Source organism: Mesoplodon mirus, assembly GCF_964341445.2.
Source record: "Mesoplodon mirus genome assembly, chromosome: 5".
NCBI lineage: Eukaryota > Metazoa > Chordata > Mammalia > Artiodactyla > Ziphiidae > Mesoplodon > Mesoplodon mirus.
In genome coordinates this window covers 42,839,428-42,865,261 of record NC_138980.1, presented here as the reverse complement: position 1 = coordinate 42,865,261, position 25,834 = coordinate 42,839,428, and the positions used below count along the sequence as shown (strand labels likewise).

The following is a 25,834-nucleotide window of genomic DNA, read 5'->3' as shown; positions in this document are numbered from 1 at the left end:
TCACTTGCTAGCCCAAGTCACACCCTGGAACAGGCCCTGGGCTAGTGTTTTCTTTTTCGTTTTCGTGTTTGTTTGGTTTTCTTTGGCCGCACCACTCAGCATGCGGGATCTTAGTTCCCTGACCAGGGATCAAACCCATGCCCCCTACAGTGGAAGCACAGATTCTTAACCACTGGACCGACAAAAAAAAAAAAAAAAAAAAAAGATGGGGAAGTGTGCTCTTTGGTTAATTGGCATTCTCCGATGCCACTGGGCCATGGATTCTGACCAAAAGGAAATGTTGCCCTGTCTTTCAGCTCAACCAGCTCTTCCGAAACAGCAGCATCAAGAGTTATTTTTCTGACTGTCAAGTTTCAGCATTCAGGTGAGTTCCAACTCAGGACCCAATCATTTTGGAGGTTTGTTCTGTCCTTTGAAAGTGTCCCACTGCCATAGTCTCTCAGTTCCTAGCTGTTATGGAGGAGAGCCCTAGGAATATAGAGCTGTTACCCAAACATCAGCTTGTTCCTGAACCAGCAAGTACAACGGGCTAGAAACTCAGAAGAGCTTGTGTCAACCTAGGTAGGCATGAAGTTGTCTGGTGCTGGGGGCCATGGAATACAGAGTGTAGCATTCATGTCTTAAGAAATCAGCCACTGAAGGCAGAATCCATGGGAAATGGGGGTTAGAACCAGATGACTTAGAATCCAGCAGTCTAACCGTGCTGTCCAATACTGTAGCTACTAGCCATAATTATACACGTCTTGGGATATGTTTCACATACCATAAAATTTACCTTTTTGATGTATGTAATTTAGTGGTATATTTATATAGTGGTACAACGATCCCACTACCTAATGGAGGGAGGAACATTTTCATCACACCAGAAAGAAATCTTGTACCCACCCATTAGCAGTCACTCATTCTTCCCTCACCCCCACCCCCTAACAAACAATTTACTTTCTCCCTCTGTAGATTTGCCTATTCTGAACAATAGGCATTCCATTTGTATGAAATGTATATAAACGGAATCATACACTATGTGGTCTTTTGAGACTGATTTCTTTCACTTAGCATAATGTTCTCAGGATCATCCATGCTGTAACATATATCAGTCCTTCATTCCCTTTTAGGACTGAATAATATTCTATTGGATGGCTGTACCACTTTTATCTGTACATCCACTGATGGACATTGGATTGTCTCCACTTTTTGGCTATTATGAATAATGCAGTTATGATCATTAATATCCAAGTTTTTATGTGAACTTATGTTTTCAATGCTTTTGGGCATATAAATAGGAATGGGCATTGTAGGGTCATAGGGTAACTATGTTTAATTTTTGAGGAACTACTGAATTATTTTCTACAGAGGTTCCACCATTTTATATTCCCTTCAGCAATGTATGAAGGTTCCAAATTCTTCACATCCTCACCAACGATTATTACTGCCCTTTATTTCCCCACTATAGCCATCCTAGTGGGTGTGAAGTGGTAGCTCACTGTAGTTTTGATTTGCATTTCCCTAATGATTAGTGATGTTGAGCATTTTTCATATATTTATTGACCATTTTTATATCTTCTTTGGAGAATTGTTTATTCAAGCCCTTTACCCATTTTTAAAATTGATTTATCTTTTTAATGTTGGGGTATAATAGTTCTTAATATAGTCTAGATACTAGACTCTTACAAGATACATGATTTGCAAATATTTCTCCCATTTGAAAGGTTGGATTTTCATGTTCATGATAGTATCTTTTAAAGCACAACAGTTTTTCATTTGGGTGAAATCCAATTTATCTACTTTTTCCTTTGGATTTTTGTGCTTTTAGTACCATATCTAAGTAAGCAATGACTAATCCAAGGTTATGAAGATTTACTCTTAAGTTTTCTTCCAAAGGTTATATAATTTTATCTCTTACATTTAGATCTTTAATTTATTTTCAGTTAATTTTTGTACATGCTGAGATAGGGGGCCAACTTCCTTCTTTTGCATGTGAATATCTAGTTGTCCCAGCTCTATTTGTTAAGTAGCCTATCCTTTCCCTGTTGTTTTGGAAACTTTGTTGAAAATCAATTGTCCATAATTGCATGACTTTGCTTACAGACAGTAAATTTTATTCCATTGATCTGTATGTCTATCTTTTTGCCAGTGGCAGTGTTTTGATTACTGCAGTTTAGTAGTAAGTTTTGCAGTTGGGAAGTGGCGCTGTCCAGCGTTGTTCTTTTTCCATATTGGTTTGGTTATTCCAGTCCCTTGAAATTCCATATTAATTTTAGTATCAGCTATCAATTTCTGCAAAAGAGCCAGCTGGGACTTTGATAGGGATTGAATTTAATCTTTAGGTCAATTTGGGGAGTGTTATCATCTTAATAATATTAAATCCCCAATTCATGAACATAGGATGCCTTTTCATTTATTTAGGTCTTTTTAAAAGTCTTTGAACAAAGTTTTATGGTTTTGAATATACAAATCTTACATTTCTTTTGTTAAGTTTATTCCAAAGTGTTTTGTACATTGTTTGATGCTATTGTAAATGGAACTGCTTTCTTAACTTTATTTTCAGAATGTTAATAACTAGTGTATAGAAATACAGTATAGATTTTTGCATATTGCTCTTTTATCCTACAATCATGCTGAACTAATAGGATTTAGTAGTGTGTGTGTGTGTGTGTGTGTCTGTGTGTGCGTGTGTGTTTCTTGGGATTTTTCTATATACAATATCATGTCATCTGCAAATAGAGAGTTTAACATCTTCTTTTCCAACCTAAATGCCTTTTATTTCTTTTTCTTTCCTAATTGGCCCCATAAGAACCTTCAGTGTGATGTGAATAACATATAAGATGAGGGCAGACATACTTGTCTTGTCCCTGGTCTTAAGGGAAAAGTTTTCACTCTTCCACCATTAAGTATGATGTTAGGGGTAGTCTTTGCATGAATGCTGTTTATCAGGTTTGTAAAGTTTCTTTCCATTCCTAGTTTGCTGAGTTTTTTTTAATCATGAAATTATATTTTGTCAAATTCTTTTTTGTATCTATTGAAAACATGTGGGAAAAAAAGAAAACGTGGTATTTGTCCTTTATTTTATTAATACGGTATGTTACATTGATCAATTTTTTTAGATATTAAGCCAACCTTTCAGCTAGAGGTAAGAGTTTAAGACCTTCTCAAGTCTTGCACCGGACTCTTGTGGTCTTCTAGATACCCAGGAATACATTGGAGCTTTTCAAAGCCCCCTGTAGACACCTCATTTCCCAATTTTTTCTTTTAAGTTATTAGCTCACCTCTTGCTTGCCTCAACTGGTATTGCTCCCTTGGGCATAGTGTAAAACAATTACCACTGACTGTGGCAAGTGCCATGGGGTTAGGCTTTCCTCACTAAACAAGCTCTGAACTACCATATGACCCAGCAATTCCACTACTGGGCATATACCCTGAGAAAACCATAATTCAAAAAGAGACATGTATCACAATGTTCATTGCAGCACTATTTACAATAGCCAGAACATGGAAGCAACCTGAGTGCCCACTGACAGATGACTGGATAAAGATGTGGCACATATATACAATGGAATATTATTCAGCCATAAAAAGAAATGAAACTGAGTTATTTGTAGTGAGGTGGATGGACCTAGAGTCTGTCATACAGAGTGAAGTAAGTCAGAAAGAGAAAAACAAATACTGTATGCTAACACATATATACGGAATCTAAAAAAAAAAAAAAAAAAAGAAAGAAAAGGTTCTAAAGAACCTAGGGGCAGAACAGGAATAAAGACGCAGACGTAGAGAATGGACTTGAGGACACAGGGAGGGGGAAGGGTAAGCTGGGACGAAGTGAGAGAGTTGCATTGACATATATACACTACCAAATGTAAAATAGCTAGCTAGTGGGAAGCAGCTGCATCGCATGGGAGGATCAGCTCGGTGCTCTGTGACCACCTAGTGGGGTGGGATAGGGAGGGTGGGAAGGAGATGCAAGAGGGAGGGGATATGGGGATATATGTATACATATAGTTGATTCACTTTGTTATACAGCAGAAACTAACACAACATTGTAAAGCAATTATACTCCAATAAACAAACTCTGAGTTAAATAAAGACAAGCTCCGAAAATGAGGCTTTTTCAAGGAGCTGCAAGATAGGTCAAATAGTGACAATTCAATGGTGATGGGTCTTTTGGGGAGCTCTAAACCCATTATGGTTTTCAAAGTTACTGAGCCCCTTGTGAGAGCAGGATGAGAACTGTGCAAGTTATAACACCATAACATTTACTCCATTTACCAAGATTCAAACATTTTTTCTTAACTAAATGCTGCTTGAATTGTTGCAAGCCTTCGGTTAATTTTTAGACTTCTGAAAAAGTTGATTTTGACCATATTTGCCAGTGCTCTCATTGTTTTTACAGATTTTCAGAAGTCCTTACTCCAACATTTCAAAATGTTCTCCCTGCAGCTACTTATTTATAAATTAATTCAATTAAATAAAATGAGACATTCAGCTTCTCACTCACACTAGCCATATTTTAAGTGTTCGATAACAACATGGGGCAAATAATGACTGTATTGGATAGTACAAACACAAGTGTTTACATCATTGCAGAAAGTTCTCCTAGACAGGACTAGAAGCAGGGAACCAGGAATCGGGGTAGAATTCCAGATACCCTTGTTCATCCCTCGTGTCCTTCCAGGTCTGAGCCTCCCAGCAACCACACTGGAGTAGATGCTCAGTGTAACTGCTCACCATTGCCTCAGAGACTGGACAGAGTTGCCATCTATGAGGAATTCCTGCGGCTGACCAAGAATGGTACCCAGCTGCAGAATTTTATCCTGGACAGGAATAGTGTCCTTGTGGATGGTAAGGCTCCCTGATCATTGGGGCAGAAGTGGGGGCTTCCAATTTCCTCACGTGGGGACTTTCCTGGGAATCTGGAGACTTGGGGATGAGTCAGTACTGAACTTTCCCAGGCTGGCAGGAGGTGCATACTCCCACAGATTTTACCCACTACTGAGGGAGAGGAAAGGACATTCAGTGGGATATAAGAGACACTCGCCTTCTCCTAGACTGCACCATGCAATAGAACTTTCTTAGTGAAGGAAATGTTCTATATCTGTGCTATCCAGTGCATAAGCCACGTGAGGCTCTTGAGCATATTAAGAATGGCTATTGTGACTGGCTTTTATGGTTAATGATTTTTAATAGTACCACCAGATTTTTAAAATTTTACTTAATTAAAATTAATTTTAATTTAAAAAGGCACTTGTTGAAGTAAGTCAGAAAGAGAAAAATACCATATGCTAACACATATATATGGAATCTAAAAGAAAAATGGTTCTAATGAACCCAGGGGTAAGACAGGAATAAAGACACAGACGTAGAAAATGGACTTGAGGACATGGGGAAGGGTAAGGGTAAGCTGGGACAAAGTGAGAGAGTAGCATTGACATATATACACTACCAAATGTGAAACAGATAGCTGGTGGGAAGCAGCCACATAGCACAGGGAGATCAGCTCGATGCTTTGTGACAACCTAGAGGGGTGGGATAGGGAGGGTGGGAGGGAGACCCAAGAGGGAGGGGATGTGGGGATATATAGCTAATTCACTTTGTTATAAAGCAGAAACTAACACAACACTGTAAAGCAACTGTACTCCAATAAAGATGTTAAAAAATTTTTTTTAATTTAAAAAAATTTTTTTAAGTAAAAAATTAATTAATTAATCACAGCATACATTTTGTAAACCTGGTTTGAATGGAAGTAAGAATAAACCTCCAAGTGGATGTAGAAAAAAATAAAAAATAAAATAAAATAAAATAAATTAATTAAAAAGGCACTTGTTCCTGCTCGTATCAGGCAGCATATCTTAAGAATCTGCCTGGGGTTGTACGAGCAGGGGGACCTGAAACCCTTTCCCATTGCCCAATGGGTGCTATGTGTCCCTACCCTCATAGAGTTCGTGTTGTAGTTGGAAATAAGAAGAATAGGCAATTTAAAATTATAAATTATTTGATGTGAACCAGTCCATACTTGGGAGTGGTAATCAGAAGGCTTCCTGGAGGAAGTTACAGTATAGGTGAATCCTGGAAAATAAGCATTAAAAACTCAGTAAAGGAGAAGGGAGAGAATGTATTCATAGCCAGAGAAGAGAGTTTTGAGTGGGAATTTATAAATTTAAAGAGATCCCATGGTCTTGTCAACTGTGATGATCCATTCTCCCCTCCACTAGCATAAGATGGTCCAGCCCATCATCAGTCATCCATTCCCAGAGGTATGATTTGAAATATCACTCTTGTAGTGTGAAAATGGCTTTGTTATTATGTAGCAAAATATCATTTTCCAGTGATGCAAACTAAAATGGAGTGAATCATCATTATGGCTACATGACTTTAATATTTCAATGGAATTATGGGATGATGGAAGGGTAGCAAGTGTTAATAATTTACACATTGGGGGCCTCCCTGGTGGCGCAGTGGTTGAGAGTCCGCCTGCCGATGCAGGGGATACGGGTTCGTGCCCCGGTCTGGGAGGATCCCATATGCCGCGGAGCGGCTGGGCCCGTGAGCCATGGCCGCTGGGCCTGCGCATCCGGAGCCTGTGCTCCGCAACGGGGGAGGCCACAACAGTGAGAGGCCCGCATACCGCAAAAAGAAAAAAAAAATAAAAAAAAATAATTTACACATTGGGTATGATACTGTTTTAACTGGATAAATTATATATTGTTATTTCTAGGTGATGGACGTTTATAATGTGGTTCTATTTTTCTGTGTATTTGAAAAGTTTTATTTAAAAAAGTAAAACACACTCACATGCATTCTCCATTTCATTCAGTTTCAGGGTATTCTCCCAATAGAAACAATGTCTTGACTGAGAATTCGGGTAAGCCTCAAAGACGCTTCAGCCCAGGATGGGGAGGGAATATTTTGATTCTCTGCCTCACTAAAGGGAACCATGTACCCAGGGTATTAGATGATGATGAATGCTGGCCAACCCATGCTAAGGACTTTGAGGCACAGTAGGGGGAATCAGGAGCCCTAGGGGAATGATAGGAGGTGGCTCACACAAGCACTTGTCTCCCCAGACCTCCCCTTCTGGGCCATCATCCTCATCTGCCTGGCAGGACTCCTGGTGCTCATCACGTGCCTGATCTGCTGTTTCCTGGTTAGCAAGAAAGTGTTGTTGCCTTCTTACTATCAGGTTGTAAGAGCTCTTTATATATTACAAATACCTGTCTTCTGCTGGGGATATGTTTTGCAAATATTTTCTCCTAGTCTGAGTGTAGTTTGCCTTTTCCTTTTCTTAACAACATTAGTCATTAGGGAAATGTAAATGAAAGTCATAATGAGATACCACTACACATGAGAATGGCTAAAATTAAAAAGATGATAACAAGTGTTGCTGAAGATATGAAGCAACTGGACCTCGCATATAGTGCTGGTAAAAAATAACATGGACACATCTTTAAAAGTTACATTGGGGTTAGTAGATGCAAACTATTACATATAGAATGGCTAAACAAGGTCCTACTGTATAGCACAGGGAACTATATCCAATATCCTGAGATTAAACCATAATAGAAAAGAATATAAAAGAATGTATATATGTGTATAACTGAGTCACTTTGCGGTACAGCAGAAATTAACACAACATTGTAAACCAACTATAGTTCAATTAAAAAATAAATTTTAAAAGAAGTTACATACATCTATGCAACCATCCAGTCCTAGAAATTTATCCAAGAGAAATGAAAACATATGTCTATACAAAGACTTGTACACAGATGTTCATAATAATATTTGTACTAGCCAAGACTAAAAACAACCCAGAAGTCCATCAACAGGTGAAGGGATAAACAAACTGTGGTATATCCACACAATTCAATACTATTTAGCAATAGTACTGGATTATTAACACATGCAATGATTAATCTCAAAATAATTATGCTGAACGAAAGAAGTCAGATGAAAAAGAGTACTTATAGTATGATTCCATTTATAAACAAACTCTTGAAAATACTAGCTAATCTCTGAGGCCAGAAATCAGATCAGTGGTTGTCTGGGAATAAGAATGTGTTTGTAAATAGCAGGGGAGGAGGAACTGCAAAAGAACATGAGGACAATTGGGGGGATAATGAGCATTCCTTATTTCGATTGTGGGGATGGTTCAATAAGTTTATAATCCAAACTTATCAAATCATTCACTTTAAATGTATGCAGTTTACGGTATGTCAGTTATACACCAGTTAAGTTGGGGTGGGGGGAGGAAAACAGAAGATATGAAGGGGATATCAGAGAGAAAACGGTAGAAAAAAAAGAGAGTTAAAAGGAAGAGAGAAGAAGAGAAAGAGGTGAAAGAGGGAGAAAAGAGAGGAAAAGGGCTGGGAGAGAAAATTACGAGAAAAAGAGAAAAAAGGAAGAGAGACACACAGGAACATCAGGTCTCTGTGGCTGTGGGCATGTCCCTCCCCTGTAGCCCCCGATACTTGGCAATGACTGGTCCATTCTGATGCCCTCTGCTCACCCTCACAGGTCACTGTCTCCAGGCAGAAGGAGGAGGAAGACTGCGAGGCTCAGCAACAATGCCTGGGCTATTACCTGCCACACGTGGACCTGAGGAAGCTGCAGTGACATCTGCTTCAGTCCCCTTTTCCCAGTCAGGTTCCAAAGGAGCTTGGCCGGAACAGAAATAAACCACATCGGTCAGACACAACCTCTGGGCCTTTCTTGACTTGGCCCCTACCTGGTTCACACTGCACTGAGATTAAAGTTTTCCCCTTCATTATGTCCTAAAGACAACTGCAACTTCTGTCTTATGTTTTCACACCGTATCATCCCTCAGGGACACAAGGATTGGTGAAACAGGCACAGACACTATCAATGAACAAAATCAACATCCCACTTAAGTGTGAGGTTTGCCTACCTAGTCACCCACTACACACGTCTCTCCTTGACTCCTGCGCAGCCATCACCCCATCTCTATTCCTCCATATTCTGCACCCCCTTCCCTGAAGCCCGGACAGTCTCAAGTTCCCCTTGAACTACTTCGTTCTCTGATGTTCAGATTCACCAGGACGTCCAGAAAATCTGCCTTGGTGACTCCTTTCCCTCATCCCAGGTCCTCCAAGGTGGGAAACAGACCAAGAAGGAATGAGTGGGTCTGACATGACTCTGCAGTCAGACTTGGGACTTGGGAGCTGAAATGACTAGGTATCTGGGAAGACTGAATCCCTGAGTAATACCAAACTCTAGAGAGATAGGGTCTGCTTTGGATTTAAAGATTAAAACTCCCTAACAGGCAGTGCGAAGCATCCCAGGCATGAAACAAATACTACAGATGCTCTATTATTGTTTTACTACAGATGCTCTATTATTGTTTAACACCTCGCTCTCAGAAACTATAAATCCCTCAGACAAAAGTAAGTCATGATAAAGAGGATTTGAATAATACAACATGCTTGATGAGGCAAACAGGCAAATAAATCCCAACAAGCAGTGACTTATTGTTAGATTAATGATGCTGAAAACAGTCTCTTTTGATATCATGATACCCCAAATGGCATGTCAATTTTCATGAATCAAATTTTCAACACATAAACATCTTTAAAAATGAGGAAAAGTTTGGTTATCTCATTATATGCAACTCTGAATTAGCATGCAACACAAAAATAGAGACCTAGTAGTAGATATCTTATTTGAGAACATATTTATAACAGCTCTTTAATGAAATATTATTTTGGAATCTACTGGGTGTTATACAAAAAAGCATAATCCATTGTGAAAAGGTAGGTTTTATTCTGTGATTGTAAGGGCAAAAAAACTAAATAACCCCATAACTTTGATAACTCTCTATTGACTTTAAAATACAAATAAATAACATACATAGAGAGGAAAATGAGATAACAACATGAAGGGGAAAGATCTCCTCTTCTCACCAGAAACCAAATCACTCCCCTCAAAAAGATCACTATCTAGGGAATTCCTTGGCAGTCCAGTGGTTAGGACTCGACGCTTTCACTGCCGTGGGCCCGGGTTTGATCCCTCGTCGGGGAACTAAGATCCCGCAAGCTGAGGGGCCAGCAAAAACCAAACAAACAAATATAAATAGATCACTGTCTATATTTTCTATGCCACGCAAAAGAATTTAATGAAAGAAAAGTATTGGTTTGTTTTAAAGTTTCAAAAGCTCAAAGCAAGAAAAACTTACAGACACTGCAGAGAGTCATTAATAAAGTGCTGTGGTGTACCATTTCATCTGCACCATTTTCTCTTTTTTTTCAACAGTCTTTGTCAGGACATCCTTCTTAGCCCCTCACTTTTTCTGCCTTGATAGCTAGCCTGTCTGCAATCAATGCTATCCTCAGTCTCTCTCTTGCTATCTTCACTTTCCTGTTTCCTGGTATCTTACTCAGTCACCGGAAATTGTTTGCAGAGGAGCTGTGAGATACCCAGACCAGCTCCTGGAATCATCTCTGCCAAATCTGAAGACTGGGCAGGGGTGGGCCTGGGGCTGGAGTTCAGACCACCTGTGAGAACTCCTGGCAGAGATTCACCTGTGCAACTAGTTGCAAGTTTTTGCAAGGCTCTGGCAAGATCCAAAGTACTTAAGGGTTCTCTGGTTCCACTGAAGGCCTGGAATCCATGCAGTCTCTTCTGCCAGAGCACTTGCTGGGGCTTATCCAAGGCTTCCTCCCATTGATGGCATCTGATCTCATTGCCAGGATAGGATGTGATTCTAGTAACCAGCCTCTTGAATATGTACAGACATTCTCAAAGGGATGGAGGTGCTTAAGCCACGCTTTGGATTGGTTTCTACAATCACATTGCTTCCTCTGTGAAGTCTTGACCATCAGGCTTCTTTTCTTCTTATCCTATAAAATTAATCATGAAATTGTACAGGACAAAATAGTTCTAACCTCTTATTCCTAAGGAGAAACAAATATTAAATATATATATATATATTTTTTTAACATCTTTATTGGAGTATAATTGCTTTACAATGGTGTGTTAGTTTCTGCTTCATAACAAGGTGAATCAGTTATACATATACATATATCCCCACATCTCCTCCCTCTTGGGTCTCCCTCCCACCCTCCCTATCCCACCCCTCTAGGTGGTCACAAAGCACCAAGCTGACCTCCCTGTGCTATGCGGCTGCTTCCCACTGGCTATCTATTTCACACTTGGTAGTGTATATAAGTCAATGCTAGTCTCTCACTTCGTCCCAGCTTACCCTTCTCCCTCCCCGTGTCCTTATATATATATTTTTAAGTGCCAGTGTAGCCATTGCCCGGGGAATTAAAAACTCTTATTCACAACACTGCCATTTTCAGGAAAGATCCAACAGTTGATGTGATTCCCTTTTTTGGAGCCTTCACCGGTGGGTTGTTGCTTTACTTTAGGCATGATAACCCTAAGAAAACTTCCAACGGAATCACCATTCTGAAGCATAACATATTTCACACTTCTGGTACCCTGTAAAAAACGTTTGCATTGCACTGGAAAGCAGCATCTGGAGTAGATCTATTTCCTCTTCTGGTTCATTTTCAAGCCCTATTATCAAAAATCTCTTCTCTAGATGGAGAATGCTACTCTTGGTATGGATTTTACTGGCATTCTTCCCTCAAATTCAGATTTCTCACAAAGACGTTTGTAACAACAGCTGGTCACTGCTATGCCTCAGTGTGATCTGACGTTCACTTTCCATTTGAAGGCAAAGGAGGGAGACAGAGATGAGGGAGTGAAAAAGAGAGCTGGCTTCCCCAGCCCCCGGAGCTGCTAGACAGTGCTGCTCTGTTCTTCCCTACTGCTGCCTGCACACTGGTCGTTTCTTTCAACTTTCGCTACTGTGTTAAGCATAAAAGAAAATCCAAATCTGTTAGGTATTGCAGGCTCTCTGTTACATGTCTTTACCCACATTTATCTTGCTCCGTTTTTCCACAACCAGGAGAATATAAACACAGAGCTTTTTACTAAACTTTAAAGATTATTAAACACAGGAACTAGATCTACATTTCCAAAAGGAGACTGATATTTCTTCAAAGTCCCAGACCAGGGCTGAGTGTGGTACATCATTAACAGTCAGTGATGACAGTGAAATATATATATATTTGACCCTGTTTGGCTGCTTCTGTAGTGGATACTTTATGGGGTGACATGAGCCAACGTGTGACCTGGCGGATGAATGCAAACAGGTTTAATTAGATCAGAGACACAAAGGGCTATTCCCTCCTTTGATAACAAATAAAGCAGCTGTAAGCGCCTACAAGAGCAGGCGAGAAACAAAGGCAGCAAAACAGAACCATAATTGGTCCTTCTCCTAGCTGGCCTATGATTTACCTGTAACCTGGGAAGTGGCAGCTGAAGCAGGAGGGAGACTCAGCTAGAAGCCAGCTACAGAATATGAATTGCTTGGGGATGGGGAGGAGGGAGGTAGCAAAATCTCTGTTTTGTAGCCCAAATTTACTCAACTATTTGTTACACATCACAGAAGGCTGCTAGGTTTTAGCCTGCTGCTCCCAGACCTGGTCCTGATTTCACCAGCTTTGCACGCTAGGAATCCCATAAAATAAATCACCCCCTACTGCCGGATCCCACAGACAGCTCCGCCCGGGTAACGCCACCACAAACCGGCTCTGGCCTTAGTACAGGGCATCCTCCAAGCCCAGGGTGGGAGGGGAAGCGGGTAGGAGGCAATGGCAGGCGACGGTACTCCGATTTTTCTCCACCCCCGCGCGCGTCAGAAGCGTCGATTTTTGGATCCAGGTCTAGCAGGGATTGTCAGGCAAGTCAACAGTTTACCCCACTTCAGAAAGGACGAAAGATTGAGCGGGCGGACAGGAATCTCCCCCTGCCAAAGGGCTCCTCCCTGCTCCCTCTTCCTCCTCCGTCCAAGATAAGAAGCTCAAGCCAAAGCCTAAGCATTTCTCCAACTCTCCGTTTTCCAAATGGCCCAGGAGCCCAGACACGGACCACAAGGTGGTGGAGGAGGGAGCGGGAAGGGAGGGGGCAGCAGGTGCTGCAAACAGCTTCGCCTCACATCTCCGCACTCAGCTCGCGCATCAGTGCACCACCGCCTTTCGGTCCTCCTCCTCCCGGCCTGGCGCAGTCTGCGTGGCGTTGCGTTCGCCCTCCTCCAGCTCCGCGGGGTGCAGGTGCTTGGCGAGCTCCCGCAGCGCCGCTGCATGCCCGAAGTGGTCGTTGTGCCGCTTCTCCATAATCAGGTCCTCCAGGCTCTGGAACTCGAGCTCGTGGTTGCGCTGGGCAAAGAGCTGGATCTGCACCCCATAGGGCTGCTGGCCGAAGCGCGCGGCTCGTCGCCGATCTTGAACCCGCGCTGGCCTAGGGGGCACCAATCGGGTGAAGCTCTCGGAGTGGCGTCTGCTCAGCTCACGCTGCGCACCGTGGCGCTGGGGCTCCGCGGCTCGTAGCTGTAGATGGTTCACCACGCGGCTCGCGTCGGGTGGGAGGCTGTTGCTCACCTCCAGCCGATGCAAATGCACCACCTGGAAATTGCCCACGTATACAGTCCAGTGCGGGTACTGCGCCTGCCACACGAACTCCCCCAGGTCGCCAGGTCGGCACTGTTGAGCAGGTTCTCGGGCGTGTAGGTGCTCAGCGCCACAGAGCCCGCGCAAAGCTCTTCTGGTAGATGCAGTCGTGGCGGTAGAACTCGGAGCGCCCCACCTCGCGCAGCCGCGGGTCGGAGGTACACGGCGGGGGCAGCGGCTGCGCGTCCCTGCAGTTGGGCCAACAGCCGCCGCCGCCATCCGGCTTCTGGGGCAGCGGCTGCGACTCCACGGCCTCATCGCCATTGGATAAGATGTAGGAGATTCCGATGTGGGGCCCGTCGGGTCGGCTGTGGGAACTTCCTAATAACTTAGGCGGGTCATTTTCTCCGCATGGTTTCCCATCACACTGCGGATGCAAGATCACACCGCCGAGGGAGGAGAAAGCGGAACCGCCACTAGGGTCACTGGCACAGGTCTCCGGACAGGGACTGAGACCACCCGCGAGAGGTGGAGGCCGTGGGGAATTCTGGGAAGGGGGGCGCTGCACCCTGAGACTTCTAGGGGAGTTTGCAAGTGTGGGCTCCGCAGTTCCTCTCCTGGCGCGGTGGCAGCGAGGCTGGGCAGGGGGAAGGGACACACGTCTTGCCCTTTACAGCTACATCGCGCCTCAAGACTTGAAGGTAGGAGGGCACTGCCTGTTCACACCATCCCCTCCCGCCTGCTGGGGCTGCTGCTCCCCCTCAACCTGCTCTCGGGGAGGTGGGGCTCCACAAGAAGGAAGCAGACTTGCTGCCTGCCATTGGCAGCTCCTGCTCAGCCCTGTGAGCAACAAGCACCAGATCAGGAGAGCTGGGGTTGTACGTAGATCCTGCTCCCGGCTTCCCCAGGGGAAGGAAAACAGACTATTAATACAGGGAGGTCGGGCCTCCCTGGTGGCGCAGTGGTTGAGAGTCCGCCTGCCGATGCAGGGGATACGGGTTCGTGCCCCGGTCTGGGAGGATCCCATATGCTGCGGAGCGGCTGGGCCCGTGAGCCATGGCCGCTGGGCCTGCGCGTCCGGAGCCTGTGCTCCGCAACGGGAGAGGCCACAACAGTGAGAGGCCCGCATACAGCAAAAAGAAAAAAAAAAAAAAATACAGGGAGGTCTGTTGTTCCTCAGCTAACAAACTGCCTAGAAGGTAACAACTGTATAACTTTCCCCCTCAACCAGATTCAAAATGTACTTTCAAAGGCCAAAGCATTTTTCACGGCGGCCACTCCTGTCCCTCCTCTTGCACACGTGCCAGAGGGGCTGGGAGTTCCTGGGTGAGCTACAGACCTCCATCCTCCTGGTAGTTCACGGTGATGCCACCAACTGTCCCCTGTTGTTGCAGGCAAAGATGAATCAACTCTAAAACTAAATGAGGCCTGAAGGATGGGTACCCTCCAGGAAGATACAGTGTAGAAGCCTGTGAAATCCATGGTACCTACCAGGGAGAAATGTCTCCTACGTGGCCACATTGCTGTCCACCTACCCCACTTCCAACACCGCCCAACAGGTACTGGACCAGTGGTTCACTAGGTGAGTGTGGCCCCCTCCTCAGTACAGTGGTGACTCTGCCCACTGCTAGCTGTGTGTTTGAGAATGTGACCAAATGTCTCTGAGCCTCGGTTTGCTCCTCAAAGTGGGGTGGTAGAGGATAAACCTCACAGAGTCCTCCTTGTAGGGACTACTGGATCACCTACGGCAGGTGCCTGTCTGGTGCCTGGCTCTGTAGAAAGGGCTGCTGGACGTGCCGGGGTTGTTCCTCGTTATTATTCTCCCCTCCCCCATGAAAGGCCATCTGCCACACCCCACTGGTCTGTGGCCTTCCTGAGTTTAGAAAAGCACATGGAAAGCAACCTGCTATTCCAATGCAAAGGAGGTTTGAGATTCCATCTTGCTGATCCTGGTCCTTGTCCTTGGTGTGGCCAGAGTAGGGATCTCTGTGGGAAGGATGAGAGGCCCCAGGCCCACTCAGATACCTGGGATGGTTCTGGTTGAAGTTCATTCATTCCACAGTATATATTAAGCATCTACTACATGCAGGCACTTTCTGAGACACTTAACAAACTCAGTGAATGAAGCAGACACAATACCTGGGCCTCAATATAGCAGAAGAGTCACAGTCATACTAGACATCATTTGCAGGTCCTGCCCACTGTATATCACATGTGATGCCCTCATCTAGATCTGCAAGCAACCTCCCATATTCTAACTGGGATGATGAACAACAGGACCAACTAAAAACCTGAGTGGTGTCTGGGCCCAGAAGAAGGGCCGCCTGTCCCCACAAAACAGATGGGGAGAGTATAGGGGCTGTGTGTAGGGAGTGACTGGCAGAACCTTGGATCTCACACAATCTTTTGATTTCCCTGGGAGGGCTGAGGTCTGGAAGCTTCTGCTTCAGAACAGGAGGAAAGAGAACTGTATATGGGGTCCCAGGTCCCTTGAGAATCAAAGGGGAGGATGCGTTGAGCATCCCCTGAAATAACCATCCCCACCACAGTCCCATCTTGATCTACCTGGCCCCCTCCACATCCACCACTCCTGACACCCACCATCAGGCCCAGGACAGGAGACGTGGGAGAAATGTGCTCACAGGTCTGCCTCAATCCTCAGTCCTGACTCCCAGATGCATGGAGGACTGAGGTGGGAATGCATATTTGGTCCACAAGCACAACAAGAAAGGCCTCAAAAGATTCAGGCCAATGTTTCCAAGACAATGAAAATTAATCTGTACAGAGGCCAACAAGGTGCTCATTAAGCCCAAAGTAGTCAAATACAAGATGTTAATAAGTGCCAGCCCTAAATTAGACAGTCTCACCCATATCATCCACCCCAGTCTCTGGAAGTATGTTGTTTTTCTTTTCCCATATAGTCAAGAGTACGACACTGTGGTAATCACAGACCATGAATGAGGCCAAGGTCAAAGCCAAGGCCAAGGTCCCAAAAAGTTCCCCCAAAGACTCCAGGAAAAAAGCTTTTGTCTATCAACTTTGAGGATCAAAAATGGTACAAAACTTGGACTACTGCCCACCTGGGCAGGTATCTCCCTATGCAATTTATAAAAATACAATATAAATTCCATCCCTCACCCCCCACTTACCACAAAAGAGAGATAATCATATAGTTTTTACCCTGAAATATGTTAATACAATAAATTATGTTAATATTTAACTGTCCTTGCCGTTATGGAATAAACCCTACTAGATCATGATGTATGTCTTTTAAATACACAGCTGGATTTATTTTGCTAATATTTTATTCAGAATGTTTGCTTCTCTAATCATGTGTTAGAGTGGGCTAATGTTTACAATAGCAAAAAAAAAAAAGAAAACAAACAACATCCATCAGATGGAGAACAACAGAATAAATTATGGTGTAGTATACTATGGAATGTTACTCAGCTTTTTCTTAATTTTGAGAGGTCCATTGACTAACCCAAAGAGATAACCACGATATACTCTTAAATGAATATAGCAAGTTACAAAAAAGTCTATATATGTGTATATATATGCTTATATATTTTTGAGCAAAGAGAAAGATGTCGAAAAATACTCAAAGTGTTGGTTAATGTTGGCTACCCCAAGAAGTACAGTGGAGAAGGGAGAGATCTGAGAGAGGAGGAATATATTAACTTTTTCTTTATTCACCCCTGGTTTGTTTAGTGATTGCAAGCAGAGTATTTCTTTTGTAATTTTTTTTTCAACAAAGGTAGGATGGTGGTGGGGGGAGGAAACACCAGTTACCTATTAAAAGTGATGTCAATTAACATCTGTTGAGAACTAATAAATAGCTACAATTAATACATCCAAAAACGAAAATAGAATAAAATTATCAAAAGCAAGAAGAAGAATCATTATGAAGTTCATTTACCTGAAAATACAAAGCAATCAATCTGGAACCAAAGTTACATAGATGTGGTCTTTCCCAAGTGCTTTAAGCAAGACATCTTCAGAAAGAACTAGTTTTTCATTTACAACTAGCACAAAATTATCAGTTCATGGATATGAGGACAACCAAGGATAAAACAAAGAGAAAACGAGTCAAGTCCATTTAAAGGAAAATATTTAAGGAATAATTGTACCCACCATACATACACAGATTAGCAGAAAAAGGCAAAATATTACAGAAATCATTGACGCTTGGGGAAAAAATGACATTCTGAATAGTCAGCTTGTCATCTACACTAAAGAAAGAGGGGCAAATTTTTTCCTAGTGTGTTATTTTATATTTTACACCGTAAATAGACAAGTCCTTTTTACTAAATAGATCATAAAGTAAAACCAACCACTTTGACCGATCGCCACATACGAAAAAAATTTAAATGAAAACTTACAAAAAGCTATCAACATGGAGCATGGGGCCGGGTGGTGGGGGGAGCGATAAAGTTCTCACACTCAGAAAGTTGCAGTTACTCACAAAAGTGAGAAATGTTTGTAAAACTTGAAAATATTTACATAATCGAATTTTTAAAAATTGTCAAAGGGCTCATTGTCTCTAGAAAAGCTGTGGTTTGCTATTTCACCGAGGAGATTAAAATTTAATTTTTGTCAGCTCTGTGGTGGTTAAAGGAGAATAGTACACAAAGAAATGCGTACTAGGAGTCTGCCCAAAAGAATTTTTCTCCTAAAAGTTTTTGACTAAGTTTACGGTTATTCAAGTACTCTTTCTCTCAGCTCTTATCAAATCCTTCATAAAAGAAAATTTCAGGACACAAAATAAATCAGTAGCCGAATCGCCATGGGCTCCGTTGGCTGCCCACTTCGCCGTCTCCCGCTCGCCCCGTCCCTCTCCCTGAAGCTCAGGCGCTGGAGACGAACGCCCCCCTCCCCGAAGCCACCTTTCCCGCCCGGCTCGCCAGTCTCTTACCTGCGGCTCCGAGATGCTCTTGGCACGTGGGGGTCAAGACCCAGGCCCCGGGGTCTCCTGTGAGGCCGACGCCGCCCGCCGGCCCGCAATTCCCCGAGCACCTCGCCGCGCTCCGCTGCCTGCGGTGAAACTGCGCCCGGCAAAGCGCGGCGGCCCTCTCCTGTCAGCGGCCCTCTCCGGTCAGCGGCCGCCTCACAGACGCCGGCTCTCCGCCTCAACTCGGCGTCAGCTCTCAGCCCTGAAGTGAGCGCTCAGCTGGGACGCGAACGCGGCCGGGGGCGGGGCCGCGCGGAGCATGCGCGGAGGGCGAGACCGGAGGCCGTAAGGGCGACCCGTGACCTGCGCTCAGAGAGCTCTCAGCTTCCACCTGCGGGGGGGTTGGGTATCACTGGTCCGCGTCGCCAGAGCCCAATTGAGCGGCACCCGGGAACCCGCAGCTCCCGGCCTCCCGGTGGCGCCGCCTTCGCGACGGGGCCGTCGCACCTCCAAAGAACGGGCAACTCCGCCCTCTCCACAGTTTGTGGGTGATGAGCAGCTTCGAGAGAGAACGGAGACCAAACCCTTCTCTGCGCGGAGAAGGTGAACCCTGGCCCTGCCGCCCTGTGAGGTTTGGGCATTCCTCTTTTCCTCAGGGGCCTCTGACTGGCGGGGTCCTTGGTATTTTGTGAGGAAGAAGAAGGGGAATTCAATAGATCTCCAGGCCCTAGATAGTTCAGCTCTGCCCCCAGGGGTGAGGTCGCGCTGGGTGATGCTGTTGTCACGTGCGCCCATTTCTGGGCCAGTCCTCCTGCTTTGAGGGCCGGAACGTTCCTTTAGATGCCCCCCTCCCCCACCTCAGTCACCTCACACGCACAGGTGAGTCATTGGTCGTTATAAATGTCAGTTATTCTTTCCTTGATGCTGAGCTGTAATCTGTAGACTGCTTGAAACGCCACAGTTGGGCTGAGGTGGGAATCGGGGATGAGGTGCAAAAAGCAGCCCTGGGGGGTGGGGTGGGGAGGGAAGAGAGAGAAAGCCGACTGTGTTGTCTAAAATCACCGCTGAAATTCACCAACGCCAGCCTGAGAGCCTGAGGTGAAGCTGTGACACTCCTCCTGTCACTGCCAGGTTGGACAAGAAAGTAATGCGGTTTTGAGAGCTAGTCAGCAAGGCACATAAAGCCCCTATGTTAAAGCCTCCTTGAAGGTCCCATTTTCCCCATTTGCCTCCACCTAGATCCTCTTCCCTTTGACTCTTCTTTCCCTTGCATCATAGAAGAGCAAGCCAACTGTGGAAGATATCTGGACATACGTTTTCCTCATGGGCTGTAAGATGAAGCAAAGCAATCACTGTCACATACTCTTTCTGGTTAGTCTTTACTTCCATCAACTGAGACGACCTTTTGTGATCATCTGGCCCCTAATGAGAAGCCATGATTGGAAATAGATAAGCCAAGTTACTTCAGTCAAGCAACCTGGTGTCCCTGGTGTTTCTAAGAGAGGTTGGTTTGGTAAATCCTTTGAATCTACTTCAGGACTTTTTTTTTTCCCCCCAAAGTTAGTATGAATTTCAGAATAATACAGGAGATTGAATATGAAACCATTTCCAAAAGCTAGTCTCTACAGTGAGTGCTTGAAAAGTTAGAACTAGAGCAGCTTTGAACACTACGGCTAAAATGGCAGGGTGAAGGATTGGTAGATGGAATTTTTGGGTGATAATTCCAAAAAGTTAGATTACTCTAAAACGGATCTGTCTATGGTGATGGAGGCAGAGTAGTGATTACTCTGGGGGAACTGACTTGAGAGGGGGCAGGAGGGAGCCTTCTGGGTTAATGGAAATGGTCAATATCTTGAGTGGTTAATGATTACAAAGGTTAACATAAGTGCAAAAAGATTTGTGTGCTTTACTGCATATCAATTCTAAAACTTTTTTTTTAAATTTTATACACACAACGAGGCATTACAGCATGATCATGATTGGAATCTGGAAACTTGGGTTTGAATCTCAGTGTCACTCACCAATTACCAGCTATGTGAACTTGAGCAAGTCTCTGAGCCTTCTTTTTTTCATCTGTCTAATAATATGGGTGATGTTACCTCACAGGATGGTTGTAAGGATCAAATCAAATTATGTTTGCAAAATACTTGGCACTAAGCCTGCTAAATAATAAGTGCCTGGGAAACAGTAGCCATTGTTACATTATTTTTCTTACACTCACATTTACTTTACTCCTCTGGTCTTTTAAATTTATTTTAAATATTACTTTGTACCACTGAACTAATGATATTCCTTTCCCCCACAATAACAAAAGGCAGTCAGAAGTGTCAAGTGTTGGTTTTCAAACTAGTTCAGGTGGCAGGACTTAGAAATTCGGGTAGTCATTGTGGAACCCTATGAAATGTTGATGGATTTAATTCTTCCACATGGACTTGACACAAATTGACTAACATTAAATTTGGCTATATTTTGTTTATGCAGATCTCCCACATATTAAAAAATGTATTTTAAGAAATAATATGTCTGCCTTTTCCCTTTTTTTAAATTTATTGAAGTATAGTTGATTTTGCTTTTTTCCTTTCAAATTTGTTGGCAACTCTTCACGAGATAGAAAGTATCAAACATTTAAGAACAATTCACAAAATGCAAACCTTTAAATCCATTCTTCCTGAAAATTAAGAAACCACTGTTAATTGTTCAGTTTTAGCAGCAGAGCTCCTTAGTAGGCAAAAGCAACAGGCAAAAAGCACATCTGTTTGTCTGGCACAGACACTTTTAGGCACAGACCTCTTCCTCAGTTCTCTACAGAGTTTGGAAGTACTTGGTATTGACAATGTAAATTCTGTAAAAGACATTTCAACTGGGAAAGGGGGGAAAATTAAGTTCCATTTGGAACTTTCTACAGGTGGAACCCTAGTTTATTTCCAACCCATTCCCTCCTAGTTTATTCATATACTCCTGAACACATGTACAAAAGCTGATTATGAAAAAAATTAAATGCACAGTATATCACGAGAGCATTTTTCCCCGAGAGAGCTGAAAATCACTATTCAATTCCTAATTGCAACTCACCTTTAAGATCTGATCTTTGAAAAAGTACTTCCAGCTTGTATTATATTTTCTGATTTTGTCCTAATTAGAGTCACTGCTTTGTATATAGTTAATGACTCCATCTTTGCTCAGTTGTATTAAGTTTAAGAAAACTATGTTTCTTTTTTTTTAAATACATTTATTTATTTATTTTTGCTGTGTTGGGTCTTCGTTTCTGTGCAAGGGCTTTCTCTAGTTGCAGCGAGTGGGGGCCACTCTTCATCGCGGTGCACGGGCCTCTCACTATCGCGCCCTCTCGTTGTGGAGCACAGGCTCTAGATGCACAGGCTCAGTAGTTGTGGCTCACGGGTCCAGTTGCTCCGCGGCATGTGGGATCTTCCCAGACCAGGGCTCGAACCCGTGTCCCCTGCATCGGCAGGCAGATTCTCAACCACTGCGCCACCAGGGAAGCCCCGAAAACTGTTTCTTATTACTAGTATCAGCATTTCCATTTTCTATTCATATTTATAAATGGTGATAAAAATGTAATGAAATGTTCAAACAGTCATATAAACAAATACCCATAAATGAAGATGCTGCCAAAAATAAACTCTTGACTGGTAGGCTGTGCCATTGTGTAAGAGCTTAAAACGTTCATTCACCAGCAAATGCAAGTATGTCACAATTCCATGTATTAAAAGATGACTAAGGAATGGCATTGTAAAAGAAACTTTAAGTTGATCTAAAGTTGAAACCGCAAACATTGATGACCACCTATTTTGCACTCATTGTTGACACATTTTTTCAAAGACAGTATACTAAAGAAATTACAATTCTGTCATCATCAAGGGTATTTACTGTACCCAAATACAAATATGACACCACTGACCCACCACTAATAAGAAGTTTGAGTCGATTCTCCAGTATTGTATGGGTTTTATTGAGCCTGCAGATCCCTTTACTCAAAGCATGTAAATACTTACAAGGGAGTTAAATATTAGGAGGAGCCATTGGCAGCAAAGGGAGCATGACTGGCCTTTACAGAGAATGACCACACAATCATGGTTTGGTACCACAGCCCTTATCAAGTAGCAATGAGTAAAGGGAAGAATACAGTAGAGTTGTGTAAACTGTCTTTATTTTCTTTCATATAATGGAATACCCCTAATTTCTTTGAATCCAAAATGGCTTCAGACAAGAGATGAATTTTTAAAAAATATAATGGAATTATAGCTTTGTTGATGTGAAATGTAAAGAGTTTTCAATTATTTAAAAAAAAAGGTGAGAGGAAGAAAAGTGAGGGGAAATAAAGGTTTCAATTGGACTTTATCCAACACATCTGAAGCCCATGTCACAGTTTCTCTAGGTTGAGTGAACCAAGCCTGATGCACAGTGTGAAAGGAACAAAAAAGGAAGTCAAGAGTCAGAATTCAGCAGAAGAAAGGGAGCGGGGCATTTTCATGTTACGTTGCCAACCTAGTAATTGTAATGAAACTTCATTCAGGTGTAACTTGGCTATCTGAGAATCTCATCTATCTAAAGTACAGCAAAGAACCAAGGAAATAAAAGAGATGGAAAAAGACCTCTTCAGAAATAAAACAGAGATCACCAAAGTCCATGCCCTAAAGATCAAGCCCATTACTCCTAGAGATTCATCAAAGCCCTTTCTCATAGGTTATTAATCTTTACTTGGATTCGATTTTAAAGGACCTGGCAGTCTGGTTTCCAAACTCATAAAAAATTAAAATTGGTAAACTAGAAGTGGGAGGAGAAACTATCCCATGTGGGCATGCAGGTGGCAGTAAGAAGACTGGAAGTCTATAAGCAGGACAGAGATTTAAAAAAAGGCATAAAAATTGACTTAATGATCAAAAAGCACTGCAAATTAGTGTCTTTAGCCTAGGAGGAAAGAGTCCTACACCTCTATAGGCCTTGTGGAAGAAATATTAAAATCTGATTCAATATTAACCTTTAGTAATCAAGAAAATTAAATTATATTCAGTATACAGACATTCTCTGAATTATGCAGCACTCAACTTTATGTAAATAGCTCTATAAGGCACACAATAAATTTTTGAAATTTTGAAGATGATTTTATATGACACTGAGAAATACAAAGAAGTCAAGTGTATGTTAATGGTTAAATAAATTATGACATGAAAATTTAATGGGCAATTATGAAATCATAAAAACTATTAGTGAAGAAATTTGTATGACACATGAAGTTAAAAAAACAGGACACAGAATTGTATATGCAGCATAACCTTAATAATGTGTAAAATACGTAGAAAGAAGATCTTTTGATCTCATTAATAACAGCCACAGAAAAAATTTTTTAAACCTCAGAACAAACTCTATGTGTAATACACACACAAGAAAAACTAAATATTCACTGAAGGAAACTTTAAAAACTGCGTAAACGAAAAGGCATACCACATTCCCTAATGGGAAGACTTGATCTGGTAAAGGTGCCATTTTACCCAATTAGTTTACAAATTCAATGTAATTCCAATCAAAATTACAATAGGATTTTTAACAAAATTGATATGCTAATGCTAAAACTCATCTGGAAGAATACATACTTAAGAAGAGCTAGACATTTTTTAAGCATACTGAGGGGCCTCTAACTACCAGGTATCAAAATATACAATCACAGTCATTAAAGGATGATATTGGGTCACAAACAGAAAAAAAAGATTAACAGAAGAGAAAAGATCATCAGCTACTGACACAAAATTGGGATAGCATTTCAAATAATTGAGAATAGGTGTTGGGACAACTGGTTATCCATTAAAAAAAAAAAAACAGCTGGGCTTCCCTGGTGGCGCAGTGGTTGAGAGTCTGCCTGCCGATGCAGGGGACAGGGGTTCGTGCCCTGGTCCGGGAAGATCCCACGTGCCGCAGAGCGGCTGGGCCCGTGAGCCATGGCCGCTGAGCCTGCGTGTCCGGAGCCTGTGCTCCGCAACGGGAGAAGCCACAACAGTGAGAGGCCCACGTACCGCAAAAAAAAAATAAAAGTAAAAATAAAGTTTCAAATAATAACAATGACCAATATTTCCCTCTTCTTACTAATATGACTGACTGGGGCTTCTCATGAATTAAATTTAATTCCATCAAATTGTTTTGGCCTTTGAGAAAACGAAGTTTACAATTACCAATGATAGGAGAAAGGTTAGCCCTCAAAGCATTCAATATACAAAAAATTCTTGATGTCTTCAATAGCAATCAAATCATATAACATAAGCCAAAATCCTGAACACAACGTCTTAGACTGCTCTGCCATCCTGACTGCCTCAAAATCCTACAGAAGTCCAAAGTACCCTTTATGATACACTTCATGGTCACGTGTACCTTGCGGTCATTCTTATTATCAGAATTCATTACCCTCCTCTCTTTGCTACAGGTGTAATCATGCAGGTCACTGGCAAGTGGGCACTGAAAAAACATAATTTAAGTTTGGGGTATTAATTATGAGTGAGAAATTAGTTTCATATTAGATATTAAAAAATAAAATATGCCTGAGGAAAAATTACCTGAACTTTTATGGAAATGATAACACTGACTCATAATTTATAAAGACGAAATGAAGAAAACCTCAAAGTTTATTTGAAAATCCACAATTATAATGGGACTTTTTAATATATCCTCTCAGGAAATAAAAAACATGTGACAGCTTAGAAAAGAGTTAATAATATATTTCAATGAAAGAAATACAGAAGGTTTCCTTTGACAAAAAAATGCACACACATATTTGAAAACATTGAGACATAAATTCAGCTACAAGGAATAGGAGACACCCACGGTCTTGCTGACATGAGGAAGGTGCTTATTCTCACATGGAAGGACCAGGTGAAGGCAGCCAGTGCACAGTGCAGCAGAGGAACACTCTCCCATGTCGTTCTTTTCTGGCTGCACCTTAGTAAATGCAAATATTCTCACTAGCACTAATAAAAGCATAAGGCGTTTCCTGTGCAAATTAGACCTTATGTGGATATAAGTAGAGAAGAGGGGAATCAGATAATACTTCCAAGCGTGAAAGTCTGAATTAGTCTCCTGAGAGACACAAAAGAACTTACCAAAAAATCCAAACTTTAATGGATCTTTGATGTGGATCTTGGAAAGACATCAGTGGAAACCCACAGCTCTACAAAAATGGAAATCAAACAGTTGGTGGTGGTTTTGAGGATACTCTTGATTACAAGGTCAGCAATCCAGAAAATAGGCTGGAAGATGGTATCCTTGAAGTTCCTATATGTATCAGTCTCTCTACCTGTATGGTGGCTCCAAACTCTGACTAATGCCATGTTCGCTTCTGCCTTCCAAATCCTATGCAAGTGAGGCTATTGGTGAATTCTAACATGGAGCCATAAGGGGGATGGATTCTGTAAACTCTAGTTCCTAACATTATCCACAGGGAGGATATCTCCAATTTTACATTTTTTTGGTCCTATCG

At 42.6% G+C, this 25,834-nt stretch overlaps 2 protein-coding genes and 1 pseudogene across 3 annotated transcripts in view; 1 reads left to right on the top strand and 2 right to left on the bottom strand.

The window, feature by feature from the left end:
• The window catches only part of MUC16 (mucin 16, cell surface associated), a gene marked incomplete at its 5' end in the record, with an annotated part of 78,960 nt that extends 70,191 nt beyond the window's left edge, over positions 1–8,769 (top strand). Inside the window, 5 exons of the mRNA XM_082623241.1 lie at positions 297–364; positions 4,667–4,833; positions 6,806–6,853; positions 7,056–7,174; positions 8,503–8,769. Coding sequence (XP_082479367.1) covers positions 297–364; positions 4,667–4,833; positions 6,806–6,853; positions 7,056–7,174; positions 8,503–8,601 — 501 coding nt within the window. The 3' untranslated portion in view covers positions 8,602–8,769. The remainder of the gene's footprint in view (positions 1–296; positions 365–4,666; positions 4,834–6,805; positions 6,854–7,055; positions 7,175–8,502) is intronic.
• A 1,505-nt stretch (positions 8,770–10,274) lies between these two features.
• On the bottom strand, positions 10,275–10,820 carry MBD3L1 (methyl-CpG binding domain protein 3 like 1; the record flags this gene model as incomplete). Its single annotated transcript, XM_082623240.1, is given in 4 exon segments — positions 10,275–10,377; positions 10,379–10,732; positions 10,734–10,787; positions 10,789–10,820. Coding segments are annotated over 4 exon segments (543 nt in total).
• Positions 10,821–13,031: 2,211 nt separating this feature from the next.
• LOC309805311 (protein LRATD2-like) lies at positions 13,032–13,883 on the bottom strand (annotated as a pseudogene). Its single transcript has one exon. The product of its transcript is annotated as a protein LRATD2-like (transcript).
• Between the last annotated feature and the right edge of the window lie 11,951 nt (positions 13,884–25,834).